At 46.2% G+C, this 17162-nt stretch overlaps 1 protein-coding gene across 3 annotated transcripts in view; it reads right to left on the bottom strand.

Annotated features, from left to right (window-relative positions):
• RALGPS2 (Ral GEF with PH domain and SH3 binding motif 2) overlaps window positions 1–17162 on the bottom strand; it is a 284167-nt gene that overhangs the window by 14501 nt on the left and 252504 nt on the right. For all 3 annotated transcript variants that reach the window (XM_084635739.1, XM_084635740.1, XM_084635741.1), the window contains one exon: window positions 8619–8711. In XM_084635739.1, the coding sequence (XP_084491865.1) occupies window positions 8619–8711 (93 nt within the window). The remainder of the gene's footprint in view (window positions 1–8618; window positions 8712–17162) is intronic.

Raw genomic sequence — 17162 nt, 5'->3', positions numbered from 1 at the left:
TCTGAGTTACTTGGGATCGGGGGCAATTTTGTGGAAATTCTATTTTTTGGTTGGGAAGTTGGATAGTGTGATATATGTGAAGAAAAACATTTACCATTGGCTAATTTTTTTTTTTTTTGTTAAAGACAGTTATTTGCAGAGGGTTGAAATAGCAAAATAAGTACTGGGTGAGGTAAATGAGTAGGCAGAGAACAGAGTAGGTGGTCAAAAGTGCATGATAAATACTTACCACAAAAATATCAACATATCACATATGTTGATATTCTTGTGACAAGCTGTAGAACTGTTTGATAATATGGGGTATACTTTAAGATCATTTTTAGAAGTTTTAGAACTGTATTAATACTGTTTTTCCTTTCTCTCTTCTGTACAGCTGGTCTCAAGATACTAACAAAATCTGGCTTATCAAGGCTGAGATATGAAAATTAGCTCCTATAAGATAAAAAGTAACATTTCTAAAATTAGATTTTTTGGGGGGCAAAACATGGCATGAATAAAATACATAATAGTGCAAAGTGGTATGAAGACTCATTAGGACCTATATAACTCACTTGTAGCACTGCCATTTGTAAATAGCAAGAACAATCCAAACTCATGCCAATAAAATATTTATACCACCACACTCCACCATTGTACATGTGATATACAAACCCACAAATAAATACTTTTTTGGGTGAGCACTGCTAGGATTATTCCACTTCTTTCCCCACTCCCACCCATCTGCAATGCTGCTATCCTCCTTCTGGGTCAAGGTAGCTTTCCGGCAATGATGATGCTTTCCTAACCATTACTCTAAAGGCTTGTGACCAAAACTTGGATTGTGTGTCCAGAACACTCATTTCTGGAATTTGATAGGAAGACATTACACATCTGAACACATACCTTCATAATATAATAATTATATCATCTTCTTTTCTGAATGTATGCCATTGGATTGGTGAAGGAGTCCTTTCCAAGAACAGAAATTAACAGGAAAGAAATTTCATTTTCTTTATCAAGGACCTATCCATCAAATGGGCTATAGCAAGCAGTGAAAAAGATAAGCAAGACCTCATGTGATGGAAAAAGGGTATCCATGAGTGAGAAAAACAATACATGGACTTTACAGAGATGACTCATGGGTTAAAAAGTAAAACATATCATGCTTTCACTATGGCCTGCTGAAGGCACCATTATCCGATGAACATAATATTGACACTATATTTAGCAATCTGCATCCTCAAATCTCTCCATAATAGCTAAGTGCTATATAAGGGTGTGTGTGTAAAGCAGGGGTGGGCAAACTACGGCCCAGGGGCCGAATCCAGCCCTTCAGACGTTTTAAGCCAGCCCTTGAACTCCTGTTGGGGAACGGGGTCCGGGTCTTGTCCCGCTCCACATGTGCCATGGCAGCAGCATGTCCCCCTTCTGGCTCCTATGCGTGGTGCAGCCAGGGGGCTCCATACGCTGCCCCCGCAGCTCCCATTGGCTGGCAACTGTGGCCAATGGGACTGCAGGGGCACTGCCTGCGGACGGGGCAGCACATAGAGCCATCTGGCTGTGCCTCCGCATAGGAGCCGGAGGAGGGACATGCTGCTGCTTCTGGGAGCTGCTTGAGGTAAGTGCCACCTGGAGCCTGCACCCCTGACCTCCTCCAGCACCCCAACCCTGATCCCCCTCCCATCCTCTGAACCCCTCAGTTCCACCTTCCTACCCCAGAGCCTGCACCCCCAGTTGGAGCCCGCACCCCAACCCTCTGCCCCAGACCAGAGCCCCCTCCTGCACCCTGAACTCCTAATTTCTGGCTCCACCCCAGAGCCCACATACCCAGACAGAGCCAGCACCCCAACCCCCAATTTTGTGAGCATTCATGGCCCGCCATACAATTTCCATACCCAGATGTGGCTCTCAGGCCAAAAAGTTTGTCTACCCCTGGTGTAAAGCATTATCATATCATTTTTACATATGCAGAGAGGTTCAAAAGGGTTACCCAATGTCATTCTTAATCAATGACAGACCCAGGAATAGACCCAGATCTCCATATTGACAGACTGGTGCCCTATTCACTGAACTATGCTAATGCAGCTTCTAATGTTTTGAGAAAACGTGGATAGATGACCAACTCACTCTTTTACCAATCTTTGTTATATATAAATACAGTGCCTGTAATTACTGAATTTACAGTGTAATTAACACTGTGATGATGCTTTTTGCTGCCACTGCATTGCTTTCTGACCATCTCGAGAATGACTGGCTGACTTTGGTGCTTTTTTCTTGTTGCAAAGAGATCTATCAAACCTGAAATACCTCTCAGTTTACGATCCATTTACACTGGTGGATTTGTATTCTGTTTACTTAGTCCCCCACAGCAGTGAGCTCTTCACTGATGCGTTAGAATCTTCACTAACAAAGTTTGCTGTGCCAGTCTGAAGATGAGTGCTTCACTAAATAGTTTTGTGTTCCCTGTCTCTCTCTGATTTTCATGTATGACACTAGAGTTACACTGTCTGGTATGACATGCTGAACACTCTATAGTCAGCCATTCAAGGAAATGTATACATAGTCTCTCTGAGGGACACAATCTTGAATGGATTTATGAGCCACACAAAACTTCGACACTAATGGGTTAGCACCTGTAATCATCCTGTCTGGTATTTAAAGATGTGTCTCTTCCATGACGTGTCTGGTAGGACATGGACTATCTTTGAAGCTTTTTTTCTTGTGTCAGTTTCTCAAAATTAGACTCTCTAATTTCCTCCTATATACCTTGGCCCATGGGATCATTTCAGGGACTGAAACTATGGAGTATAGAATTTACATCAGGGATTTTATTAAGTTTGCTTCATCTGGCATACTTGGAAGATCGGTTCCCTTAACTTGCAAATTTATCTTTGAAGAGGAATACCAGCAGTGACATGGAGTACTGACTGTTAGTCCTACTATATGACTCATCCATTGTGTTCGAATCAAGAAGCTTTCCTGGATTGACAAGAAAGGAGCGCTTCTGTAATAGCCAAGCATTCTCCCAGTGGCTGAATGTACTTCCGAGAGCTACGCAGGTCTTACTAGAATATCATCCATGCAAGAGAGCGCCTCCAGCCTGAGAACAATGATCACCTAGCCTTTTAGTATATTGATAAATGGTCTTAGGGCTGTGCTTAGGTTGGAGAGGAAGATCTGGATGGACAATGGATGCCTTGAAAGTGAAACCTCAGAAAGACTCTGGGGCTGCATGGGATAACACATAAGCATGTCCAGTGTATTATGTAATTATTGTAGCTGCTGGAGGGCAGTATGGCAGCCAAAGTCTCCATATAGAACCTTACCTGAAACATTTTATGAATTTGTTCACATGCCTGAAGTCAAGTATGACTTAATTTCTTGCCGTTTTTCTTTGGCCGTAATGGCCATCTCACTATAGCCCTTGTCCGTGGAAGATGTGCCAGAGCTATTATCTTATCATGGATGCTCATTTGGTGGGTGCAGGTTAGGAGACATTGGGCAGATGAGCTTGAATTTGTATATCACCTCTGAGCTCTAGAATCCACTTACCCACTTACAGACAATTTTCACTACTACGGTAACAACTGAAGCCTGTTAATTACCTTACGTATGCAATGCTCGTTACCTGGGTAGCATTTGTTAGTAGGCATGGCATGTAACTGTTATTTGCTGGATTTTGCACTGAACAAAGGAATAATTAGTTCCATCCTGGTATCTACCATCTCTCCCTCCTTTAGACTAATATCTGCTTCTTGAGTACATGTTGGCAGATTTCCTCTGCCTTTGACTGATGACATGAAAAGAGGGCCTGGTTTGTAGAATCTTGCCTCTCTCTTTTTTTTTGTCTGCTTCTGGAATGGAAGGGACTTCTTCCTCTTTGTTTGGTTATGCCATGAGTCTATGAAGTCTCTCTCCAAAAAGTTCAACTTGGAAGAGAAAAGGAGTTGGTTACTCTGCCCATCTGTCTTCCATGCCCTCAGTCACAGCTTTGTGCATGAAGCTATATTTGAGGCAACAGAATTTTCCAAGAATTTACCACCATTTGTCATGAAATTACTAGCCTGGAATATACTACATAGCCCAGACTTGACTTTGAGTCTGGTTGACCTTTCCACATTGCTGGCCCATGCAACAATGGCCATATGAAAGGAAGTTACAGAGCTAGATGTTTGTGTGGCTGATGAAGATGTCTGGAAGATTTTATCTCAATTACTGGTCTGGACTTTGAGAAAAAATCCATTGTATAAGAGATTTCTGTGTCTTGAGGGATGTAATTGCATCTTTGACAGATGAGGCATCGATTTTTTTCCTCCTTTACAAGTTATAGAACAGTAAAACTATGTTTGATGGAGCTGCTGCTCTCAACTGGGAGTTTCCTACTCAGCCATAATTTTATCCATATATGTTTATGCATGATAGCATATAAGCATGAATGATTCTTTGTCACTGGAGGGAAAACATTTGCCAAGGTATCTGAAGTTCAATTTGGGCTGTGGAACTTTTGCCCTAGAGGAAAAAGAGGACAACGTGTCCAGTTCTAAAACTACTTTGTCTTTTCCTTTGGGCAAGGAGAATCTGCCTTGGGCTTGTAGACTGTTCTTGCCTTTCTCCCTTATGTGAGGATGAAAACCCTAGTAGATGTTCAACCCCTAACGGGCTCATCTTTCAAGTGCTTGGTTTAGCAAATCCCACTGAAAAGGGTATTTTAGAAAGATGAGAGCCATCTGCTCTTACCACCTCCTTTTTGTGACTAGCTCGGATTGTTTGCCAGTATCAAGTCTCTCCTTTTATCTCGCTGTGTGTACTGTGCATATCTGAGAGGCAGGATGTGTACAACCATACTCTTTTACCAGCTCTGGGTCAGAGACAGATAAGCCCTCCTGGGCCACTGCTTAAGTTGCTCAAAACAAATATTTGCCTCCTCATAGGGCCTCAGGGGTTTTCCCCTTGTGGTTGGAAAATTTGGCTCTGCTTGAAATTGATCTTTGGAAGCTCTTTGATGGTGCGCCACTTGGGGGAAACTGAGCTAAGGAGGGCTAAGGATGGGAGGAAGCAGAGAGCTGAGAAAAAGAAAAAAGGCAGAACAGCAAAAAGCACCAAAGTAGTAAAAATAGATAATGTGAGAGACACAGCACAGGGATTTGTGTCAGTGTGTACACACCACTTCCAGAAAAAAAGGGGGAAAGGGCTACAGAAGCTTCCATGTAGGAGAGAGAAATACCCGCTCCACAACTCAGGAGGAAAGAACTGACATCTGGCCTCACGGGTGAAGCCATCCTTTAAAAAAAGAAAGCAGCATTTGAGGCTATGGGAGAGGACTTTGCTTCCAGAGTGGAACATACTCCGGCTGGACCCCAGGCCAAGAGGACCACCATGAATAGTGCCTAAGACAGAATTCCAATGTCTTCTGGAAAACAAAATTAGTTGTTTGTGAATTAACCCTTCCAGAGGGTTTGGAATAAAAAACCCTGTTTAATATCTCACTGTGTAAACCTTTAAGTTAGCTGAATGTTGGGGCAACTAGAGACTTGCCAGCCATGCCCAAAAATAAAAAATAAACGCTACTGATTACTTCAGCAAGAGTTCAAAGTACAATTGGTGCTTCTCTGCCCACAAGGGAACTTCTGGAGGTTTCCCCAAAGGATGAGACCCATGACATCCTCTGCCCTTGCAGCTCTGTACAACTGTCTCCACATTAATGTAAAGCACTTTTAACATGCAAAGAGCTAAGTACCATATTACTATTTACATTTTTCATATCAGACATGTATACGCCTTAAAAAAAAAAAAAGATCCCTCTCTCATGACCAGTTCACATCCATCCCCTTCCAACTATAAATAACCTTATCACCTCATAGTTTCAAGTACTCTCTCTACAATAAAAAGTAACCTGTTTTGCTCCCCTCAGTTGCCTGTTACCTCTCACACCTCTCATCCTCCCAATACAGACTATGGATTTCATCTTATACTAGCAGATATGAGGGAACATTATATGGTAGCTTTGACTAAGTTTGAATAACTGATGTTTGTATTCTATATATTAATAGCTGCAAGACAATAAGTTGGTGTTCATCTTCTGAAAAGGACAAAGTTCAAACTTTTAACAAATTCATTTCACATGCACCACCTAACCTGTGGAACAGAAGATATACCAATTCATGCATCAGCTACCTTCTAAACACAAATGAAATTCACACAGCTGCAGACCATCTCCAATTTACCCTCAGATAGTTAAACTTCATTCCTGAATCGCAACTAAACAAGCATGAGCTGTAACAGGCTCCCTGACAGCCCACAATCAGATACTCAGAACCTAAGGGGCAGGCTGAGGGCTACACTATTCTGTTTCACAATAACCCTGCAATATAGGAGGTGCAAAGCTGCACCACCACATGGGAGCATCAGAAGGCACTACACTAATAAGGTCACCAGCAGGACAGATAAAATGACAAAGTGTTGATATATCTCCATTAAAAGTTAAATTAATAGTTTTTCCTCCCTTTAAAGTTACTGATACAGTTTCAGTCTTATCTCCAGTTTAAAGATTCTGATCTGGGAATTATATATTTACCTTTGGAGAAGTATTATTATATGTCCATTTAATGTATACTACTTATCCTCAATAAGAATATTATGCTAAATTAAGATAAAAGATTGCTCTCCTTATAGTGTGATATTCATTATTGTATTTTTACTCTGAAATAAATTGTTAATCAACAAGCCATCTATAAATAGAAGTGAAACTTTTTTTTATTTAGAAACAGAATATAATAGCTAGCTATGTAACTCCCCTAGGTTTCCACTGCCAAGAGCTACTCGGATTTTTTTCCCCAACAACATTTTTATTAAATCTGTTTTAAAATTACTTGTTGAGAAGTATATGCATGTTACAGGTATTATAGTAAAACCCTTTCTCATTCATATTAGTGTCCTAGGGAAGTACTATTTCCCCCTTTCTGAGTTATCACTTGATATTTTAAAATGGAGAAAACACCAGAAAAAAGAGATTTATAGAATGATGATTCTGTTCTTGAAAAAATACATTATTTGGAATAAAGCCTAAAGGCATCGAGTCAGCAACAGGAGCACAAAACATGACATACTTGCAGAAAGGAGGCTTTTTCAATTCTCAGTGTCTCCAGAAAGACAAGCAATAAATCCTTGATGATATAATGCCAGCAACAAATTATTTTCTTGATTTTTTTTTAATATAATCATTTGTACAATCTTGTTTCTTTCCTGCTACTTCTACTCTTAGTGAGGCAGATTTGACTATAAGTTTTTTATTAATATCACACACAAATCTGTCCAAAAATGCACTTCACTAGTTTCAAACTAGGTAGTAACAATTGACAGATTAGATTAAGCAGGACCATTGCTCTCAACTAAGCAAACAGAATGCCAATTTAAATGGGGAGAAAAAATAATGAAGTTATGCAAACCTTTTTAGTGCACTAAGCTACTATCATTATACTACTTTAGATAATATAATATTGGGTTTCCCTATTAAATTAACTAGTGTAAATAAATTTGGAAAATACCCAGCTTGTTATATAAATGACAAAGACAATTTTTAGTGGATTCTTTTTACAAAAAGTAGAGCAGAACTCTCAGAGATCCAAGATCTTGCTTTTGCCCTCTGCATGTGAGAAATAGGAAAAGAACATCTTTTACCACAGATAAACAAGCTAGTCCAGGATTCTGGAGCACAACTTCTCATTTTCTAAAATTATACAGCTTTATACAAAGGTAATGACCTAATGTACAGTGACATCTGACAAAATTCACATGGCTAATGAAGACTTGAAACACTGGATAGAGCTACTGCCTAGAACTGATAGTCACAGTATAGGCTCTACATAGACAACATCAGGGGTTCCCAATTTTCTTCCATCTCTTGACAGATGCATTCACTCCCCCCTTTCATGACTACACAGACCACCCTTCTCCCCTTCCAGTGGTTATGGCATAACATTCCTGGGGCAACTACAGCAATTGCTTACATAAAAGAATAGTAATAAGGAAGTATTTAATGTAATTTTAGCTTCTTTCAATGTGATTTAGCAGCTGGAAACAAGACAGGGAGCCAACATCATGTGACAATCCAGCTCTCTGAATACCACCAAGAAGTGCAGTACAGCCACTGGTGGTCCACAGAACACAATTTGGGAATTACTGGATTAGACAGAATAGGCAGGAAGAGTAATCCACAAAAACTGGAGTTTAACACATTCTCCAGTTCTTTATACATTTACATATTTATATTTGCCATCGTTTGCTTGGGTGCTGGGAAGGGGCAGTGATATATTCTAATCAGATATTGTAGGAAGGTATGGTCTATAGGTGAAAACGCAAGATGACCATTAGCAATTGCTTTCTTTCTGGGTCTTCTCTAATGTGTTTAATATACAATTTCACTGAGCCCAAATGACACATGCAAAACAGATGTTCCCTGTATAGCCTATTAAAGTGCCTACTTCTATTAAGTTGTATCCATAGAGATGACACAGACTGCCCGAAGGACAGGATAGTGCTCAATTGCAGGTCCTGGATTATTCTGTTAGTGTGTGTATCAGGAGAGTGCATTTACTTTTAAATTTTGGCAGCAGTGTAGGGAGATGCACTATAATACATACATGTTTTCTCTCTGTAGCCTTCAGAGACTTTGCAGTATAGTAAAAAAGCTGGGTTCCACATAGTGCTGCCCAGTATTTTGTCCAAGATGCTACCTACAGAGAAAGAGAGAGAACAGATTAATAAAACAAAATACTGTTGTTAAAAATGCATGTATGTTTACCTCATCATCCCACAAATTTCCCTAGAACAGCAACTGCCCAGGACCTAGCCCAGCCAAAAAGAGCTGCCTTTTCACTGATGCTATTTCTAGTTCATAGAATATCAGGGTTGGAAGGGACCTCAGGAGGTCATCTAGTCCAACCCCCTGCCCAGAGCAGGACCAATCCCCAACTAAATCATCCCAGCCAGGGCTTTGTCAAGCCTGACCTTAAAAATATCTAAGGAAGGAGATTCCACCACCTCCCTAGGTAACGCATTCCAGTGTTTCACCACCCTCCCAGTGAAAAAGTTTTTCCTAATATCCAACCTAAACCTCCCCCACTGCAACCTGAGACCATTACTCCTTGTTCTGTCATCAGCTACCACTGAGAACAGTCTAGATCCAGTCTTAATCTAGTTAGATTAAGAATACATAGGAACACAGTATGAATCAAGAAACTAGTGCACAGAGGTCTTGATCACTCCTCTATGATCCAGGCATCAAACAAGGTAATATTTATTTCCTCTACTTTACCAAGAGTTTTCATTCAATACGGCACTGACTTTGGGTACAGAAATACCTTTTCTTTTTAATGATATACTTGCCATCAAGGGAAATCAAGAATTAGAACACTGACTTCTTTGGAAATTACTGATTTATCACAAAATATTTGTAGCAACACAACTATTAAGACCCATTTTAGCTGCTGTCATTTCAGTACTCATCCTCCATCTACCAGGGTAGAAAAAACAGTTACCTACCTTTCGTAACTGTTGTTCTTTGAGATGTGTTACTCATGTCCATTCCACTCTAGGTGTATGTGTGCAGTTGTCAGAGATTTTTGCCTTAGCGGTATCAGCAGGGTTGGCATTGGTGCCCTCTGGAGTGCCAAGCTCATGCGTTGGTATATTAGGCACCATCAGCCCTACGCCCTCTCAGTTCCTTCTTGTCAACCACTCAAATAGAGGGGCAGGAAGACAGGTAATGGAATGGACAAGAGCAACATATCTCAAAGAAAGGTAGGTAACCATTTTTTCCAGAGTGCTTGCTCATGTTGATTCTATTCTACGCAACTCACAAGCGGTATTCCTGAAAGTGGGCTCGGAGTTCATGGTTATGTGGCGTGCAACACTGCTCTACTGAAGCCAGCATCATCTCAGGCCTGCTGGGTAAGTGTGTAATGAGACGTGTAGATGGATGACCAGGTAGCGGCCCTGCAGATATCTTGAATAGGCAGTTGGGCCAGGAAGGCCAACGACAAGGCTTGTGCCCTAGTCGAGTGGGCGGTTACACCCAGATCTTTCACCAGATCATAGGAACTTTCACCAGATCATAGCAGAAACGGACGCAGGCAGTGATTCAGGATGAAATTCTCTGGGCAGAACCTGGAAGACCTTTCATCCTATCCACCATCATGACAAACTACTGTGACTTACAGAACGGCTTGGTCCTTTCAATGTAAAATGCCAGGGCTCTCTTGATGTCCAGAGTCTGCAATTTGCACTCCTCTTCCGACTTATGAGGTTTTGGAAAGAAGATGGGTAAGTATACGTCCTGACCCATACGAAACTGAGAAACTACTTTGGACAGGAAAGCTGGGTGCAGTCGTAGCTGGACCTTGTCCTTGTAGAACACCATATAGGGCAGCTCCGAGGCAAGTGCCCTAATCTCAAAGACCATGCAGGCAGACATTATTGCCACCAAGAAAGAAACCTTCCAGGAGAGTAGAAGAAGGGAGCAGGAAGCCAAAGGCTCGAAGGGAAAACCCATGAGTCATGACAGCATGAGATTCAGGTCCCAAGGAGGGACCAGGTCACAGACATGGGGATAGAGCTGCTCCAGACCTTTCAAAAACCAGATTGTCATGTCGTGAGTGAAGACTGACCTACTCTGTAATGGAGGGTGGAAGGCCAAAATAGCAGCCAAATGGACCTTAACTGATGAAAGAGAGAGGCCCTGGATCTTGATATGCAGAAGGTAGTCCAAGATCGACTGCAGTGAGGCCTGTTCGGGCCGGACACCCCAGTCTGAGGTCCAGCACATGAACCTTTTCCATTTGGCCAGGTAAGTAGCCCTGGTGGAGCATTTTCTGCTATCCAACAGGACCTGCTGGACATGGCTGAACACTCCTATTCTTCAGCATGCAACCATGCAGCAGCCAGGCTGTCAGACACAGTGCTGCCAAGTTTGGGTGTAGAAGACTGCCATGGTTCTGGGATAGCAGATCTGGCCAGAGGCAGCTGCAGTGGGGCGGTCACCGAACCAGTGCTGGCGAGGCCAAGCCAAGCCAGGACAATCAGGATAACCTTCCCCATGTCTTGTTTGATCTTCATGAGGACTTTGAACTAGGGATACCGTGGGAAGGCATACATCACAGCCCCCGACCATGGGAGCATAAAGGCATCTGACAGAGAGGCCCTGTCCAGTCCCCGTATTGAGTAGGGCATGTGGCACTTCCCGTTCTGACGGGATACGAACAAGTCCACCTGGGGAGTTCCCCACCTCTGGAAGGTCACACTGACCATCTCTGAATGGAGCGACCACTTGTGGTGAGAAGAGATGGTCCTGCTGAGGCGATCAGCTACCATGTTCCTGGCCCCAGGAAGGTGTGCGGCCACCAAATGAATGGTACGCTGCACACAGAAGTCCCAAAGATATAGAGCTTCTTGGCAGAGGGATGATGACCTCGCTCCACTCTGCCTGTTGATGTAAAACATCGCAGCAGTATTGTCCATCAGGACCTGTATCATCCTGCCCTCCAGGTGGGGCAGAAAAGCTGGCAGGTTAAGTGAACTGCTTTGAATTCCCTGCCGTTTATGTGGAGGCACAGGTCATCCTGAAACCAGCAGCCTTGTGTGCTGAGCTCGCCCAGGTGGGCCCCCCAGCCCAGGTCCGAAGCATCAGAGACCAGGGTCAGCTATGGAGATGGGGCTGCGAAGGAGACTCCCTCCAGCACTAAGTCGGGGTCCAACCACCAATCCAGGGATGACCAAATATGATCTGGCACCCTGACCACTCTGTCTAGATCAGTGGTCTCCAACAATTTTATGCCCAAGATCACTTTTTGAATTTAAGGGCAATTTAGGATCTACTCCGCACCTTCCCTGAGGCCCTGCCCCTTCCCCAAAGCCCCACCTCACTCACTCCATCCTGCCTCCCCCATCACTTGCTCTCCCCCACCCTCACTCACTTTCACCAGGCTGGGGTAGGGGTTGGAGTTCGGGAGAGGGTGTGGGCTCTGGGTTGGGGCTGAGGGGTTTGCAGTGTGTGTCTGTGGGGGTGGCAGCATGTGGCTCCACGCACTGCCCTTCTCTGCAAGCACTGCAATGGGAGCTGCGGGGGCAGTGCTTGCAGGCAGGAGCAGCACGTGAAGGGAGACCCCTGCCCCACTCCCCACCTCTAGGGCTGCACTGGCCGCTTCTGGAAGTAGTGTGGGGCCGGGTCAGACAGCCCCGCTGGAGATCGCGATCGACTGTGAGATCCTCTAGGATCGAGACTGAGCAGTTAGTGACCACTGGTCTAGATCATGTCTGTTGAGGATGTAAACCAATGTCAACCATGCTTGCAGTGGCTGGAGATGGAGCTGGGTACGATGGACCACATACGTACACGCCGCCATGTGGCCTAACAACTGCAAGCAGATGCAAGTTAACATGAGAAATTAAGTCCAACATGGCTTGGAAATGGGTGTCTGGAAGGAAAGCTCTCGCTCGCATAGAGTTGAGGACCGCCCCATGAACTCTATCCATTGCACCAGTCTTAGGGTTGATTTCTATTCGCTTATCAAGAGGCCCAGGTCATGGCAGGTGGAACGTATCAGATCAAGGCTCCTTTGCACCTGCTCCCAAGATTCTGCCCTTGATGAGCCAATTGTTGAGAAACAGATAGACCTGGACGCCTCGACGCCTCAGGTAAGTGGTCACTGGTGCCATGCATTTTGTGAACACTTGCGGGGCTAGCGAGAGACCAAAGGGCAGCGCTCTGAATTGGAAATGGTGCTGGCCCACCGTACTGTGGAGGAATCGCCTGTGCCCTTGGAAAATGGAGATATGAAAATAAGCGTTCTTCAAGTCAAGGGCAACATACCAGTCTCCCGGATCCAGGGAGGGGATGATGGAGGCTAGGGAGACCATGCGAAACTTCAACTTCTTGAGAGACTTGTTGAAGTGCTGCAGGTCCAGAATGGATCTTATGCCCCCTTTTGCTTTCGGGATTAGGAAATAACAGGAGAAGAACGCTTTTCCTCTCATTTCCCAAGGGACCTCCTCCACTGTTCCCATTTGCAGGAGGTTCTCAACCTCTTGAACGAGGAGTTGCTCATGAAAACGGTCCCTGAAGAGGGACGGGGAATGGGGGTGAGAAAGGGGGCAGCTGAGAATTGAAGGGTGTAGCCCAGGGATATAATTTCAAGCACCCAGCGGTCCGAAGTCACCTGTGGTAGGGTGTTGGTGGTTGAGGAAAGAATGAGGCAGATCCAGGAAGCTGACTGGGGTATCGCTTTTGAGTGCACCCTCAAAATGAGCAATTCTGGCTCCCCAAGATATTTCGCCAGGCTGGGCTGCACAGGTGAGCAGGAGGTGGAAGGCGGTGACAACAAAAACTCATGTTTCTGTCCCTTCTCCTTGCAGATCTCTGCCGAGACTGCCAAGACCTTGGAGGCAGGGGTGGCTGGCGAACTGCTTCCTTGCCAACTCCAGCATATACAGACCCAGCAAGAGTAGGGTTGCCCAAGTGTCTTTCAGTCCATGCAGCCTCGCATCCACTCGTTCTGCAAAGAGTCCATTCCCATCAAACAGGAGGTCCTGGATAGAGGACTGCATCTCCTGGGACAGGCCTGTGGTCTGAAGCCAGGAACCGTGCCTCATGACCACTGCCGATGCGACCATCCTGGCAGCCGAATCAGCTGCGTCCCAGGCCATTTGGAGGGAGCATCTAGCCACTGCTATACCTTCCTCAATTAGGGCCCTGAATTCTTAGGCCAAGTCCTGGGGCAGGGAATTCTTGAACTTACAGAGGGAATCCCATAAGTTTAAGTTATATCTCCCCAAAAGAGCCTGGTGGTTTGTTACCCTGAACTGAAGGCTGGCCGTTAAATAAATTTTTCTTCCAAAAAGGTCCAGCCTCTTGGCTTCTTTATTTTTGGGAGTAGAACTGGTTTGCCCATCTGTCTTTCTCGTTGGCAGCAGAGATGATCAGCGACCCCAAAGGTGGGTGGGTATACACGTATTCAAACCCTTTAACTGCGATGAAATACTTCTTTTCAGCCCTCTTGGAAGTGGGCGGGATGGAAAACGGGGTTTGCCAGAGGGCTTTAGTTATTTTTAAGACCCCATCGTGCACCGGTAGCGCGACACATGAGTGGGTTGATGCCAAAAGCACAGTAAACAACGTGTCCAACTGTTCCATCATATCCTCCACCTCCAGGCCCAAGTTCGGGGCCATCCTTCGAAGCAGGGCCTGGTGGCTCTTTAAAATCATTCAGTGGGCTGGCAGAAGAGAGCCCCGAAACACCCTCATCTGGAGACGGGGAGGGCCTAGGACATCATCTCCTGTGGGGGAAGGGGCATTAGGAGTGGGCATTCACCTCCTGGCATCCAATTCTGCTTCACACACTGAGCCCGGTGCTGCCAGTGCTGTCGGTTGCTTTTCCAAAGCAGCAATCGATGAGCGGTGTTAAAAGGGCATTGGCATAACCAGCATGCCCCAAGCATTCCAGTAGAGCCACTGTGCTGGCCACTGGTCCTGCTGCCAGGAAGGCATCGCGGAGGTCGACAAGACCTCAGGTGCCCACTCATGCCGGTGCTGCCTCGGAGCGGGGCTCAACTCCCTTTCAGAGCCCTTCAGTGACCATGGTGCTCTCGATGCCAGAGTTTGACGGCTAAATGTCACCGTAAGTGAACGGTGCCTTGAGTAGGCAGATTGGTGCTAGGAGTGAGGAAACTCGTACCGCATCAGAGATAATTCCTGTGGTCCTGTGATGGGGATCTATGCCATGGAGACTGCTGGTGGGAGGACAATCAGTGCTGGCCATACTGTGACTGACATCTCCCTTTGGACGAGCCGGGTCAGGTAGGTGGAGACTGTTGAGTGCAGTGCCGGCAACTAGGACGTCTAACTGGCAACCTGGACTGTGGAGACAGAGTGCTGCCTCAGCTTTGGGGACCAGCATGTTCGCTTGCCCCCTGGAGGGGCAGGAGGTTTATGGCTGGCTTGCCCTCATAGGGAGCCTTTGCCAGGTCCAGCCTTGTGCATAGTGCCAGTGGTGCTGGGAGATCCTTTGCTCTCTGGATGCCGGTAGGAGGTCCTGGGAAGACAACAGCCCTGCCATGAGTGAGGGTCCCCTACTACTCTTGGGAGTTGGTGGTGGATCTCTGGGGAGGCTAGGGCGTCCGACGAGGGAGGCACTCCCAAGTAGCTCCGGGGTGAACGGGCAGCCTGAACTGGATCCTTTACCTGATGCCTGTTGGCCTTTATTGCTTGGTTTATTGCTGGGGAGTAGTGTTTTTTCAGTTTCTTCTTGGGCACTGGCGAAGGGGAGCATTGCTGGGCAGAGCCCGGTGTCGGGGGTGCACTATACACGAGGCCGAAGTGCTGGGAGTAGAGTCTGGCTGGGAGTGCTCTGATGCCGGGCGGAGAGCAACCTCCGTGAGGAGGGCCCTCAAATGGATGTCATGCTCCTTTTGTGCTCTTGGACCAAAGTTCTTACAGATGCAACGCTTGTCCTTCACATGTGATTCCCCCAAGCACTTTAGGCAGCTGATGAGGTGAGCCTGGCTGTTTAAAAAAGCCGGCGCTCCGCGAACCAGCTGAGCGGCGGGGAACCAGCTGAGCAGCGGGGGACAGGAGAGCAGCAAACAGCAGGAGTTTGCCTGGGATCTGTGTTGGTGAGTATCTGGGTATCTGAGTGTGTGTGCTTGGTGAGAGGATCGGAGTGTTTGCAGTGAGGGCAGCTTGAAAGTTTGAACAAGTGCTTGATTGGTTGGCTGAAAAGGGCGGGAGTTGGGAGTGTTTTGTTTCAGGTGAGCCTGGCTATTTAAAAAAGCCGGTGCTCCGCGAACCAGCTGAGCGGCAGGGAACCAGCTGAGCAGCGGACAGCAGAGCAGCAAACAGCAGGAGTTTGCCTGGGAGTTCACCTGGAGTGAGCCCACTGAGGCTTACACCCTAACGACTTCTCTGAGTAATTACTGCCTCTCCTGAGGAAGCTCATAGTAGGAAGGTAATATGGATGGGGAGTGTTCAACTGTTGTGACCTGCACTGGATGTGCCATGTTTGTCTTTCTTCCAGAGGACAGAAGCGACTTTGTGTGTACAAAGTGCAAGCTGGTCTCCCTATTGGAAGAGAAGGTTCAAGGTCTGGAGCAACAGGTATCGACCCTGCGTTGCATAAGAGAAACTGAAGATTTCCTGGACAGACGTCAGGATATGCTTCTACAGGCACAAGGTTCTGAAGATTCAGAGCAGGCTGCGCAGCGTGGACAGGAGAACAGTGAAGAAATCTGGCAACATGTGACCTCCAGAAGAAGAAGGGGGAACGTCCATGTACCAGCAACACAGATACAGGTAAGTAACCGTTTTCATGTTCTCTCCACAGGTACTATTGCGGGTAGTGGCCCAGATGATACATCTGGGGGAAGGGAGCAGAAGGGGACTCCACCAGCTGAAAGGCATGAGATGCACTGGCCAAAGGTTGGGGGTTCCACGACCACCACTCCCAAGAGAAGGAGGCGGGTGGTGGTGGTCGGGGACTCTCTCCTCAGGGGGACTGAGTCATCTATCTGCCGCCCTGACCGGGAAAACAGAGAAGTCTGCTGCTTGCCAGGGGCTAAGATTCGCGATGTGACGGAGAGTCTGCCGAGACTCATCAAGCCCTCGGACCGCTACCCCTTCCTGCTTTTCCACGTAGGCACCAATGATACTGCCAAGAATGACCTTGAGCAGATCACTGCAGACTACGTGGCTCTGGGAAGGAGAATAAAGGAGTATGAGGCGCAAGTGGTGTTCTCGTCCATCCTCCCCGTGGAAGGAAAAGGCCGGGGTAGGGATCGTCGAATCGTGGAAGTCAATGAATGGCTACGCAGGTGGTGTCGGAGAGAAGGCTTTGGATTCTTCGACCATGGGATGGTGTTCCAAGAAGGAGGAGTGCTAGGCAGAGACGGGCTCCACTTAACGAAGAGAGGAAAGAGCATCTTCGCGAGCAGGCTGGCTAACCTAGTGAGGAGGGCTTTAAACTAGGTTCACCGGGGGAAGGAGACCAAAGCCCTGAGGTAAGTGGGGAAGCGGGATACCGGGAGGAAGCACGAGCAGGAGCGTGTGAGAGGGGAGGGCTCCTGCCTCATACTGAGAACAAGGGGCGATCAGCGGGTTATCTCAAGTGCCTATATACAAATGCACAAAGCCTGGGAAA

The sequence above is a fragment of the Lepidochelys olivacea genome, assembly GCF_965140295.1.
Source record: "Lepidochelys olivacea isolate rLepOli2 genome assembly, chromosome: 8".
In the NCBI taxonomy this organism is placed as follows: Eukaryota; Metazoa; Chordata; order Testudines; family Cheloniidae; genus Lepidochelys; species Lepidochelys olivacea.
Note: the sequence above shows the minus strand (reverse complement) of the source record. Positions and strands in the feature narration are given on the sequence as shown.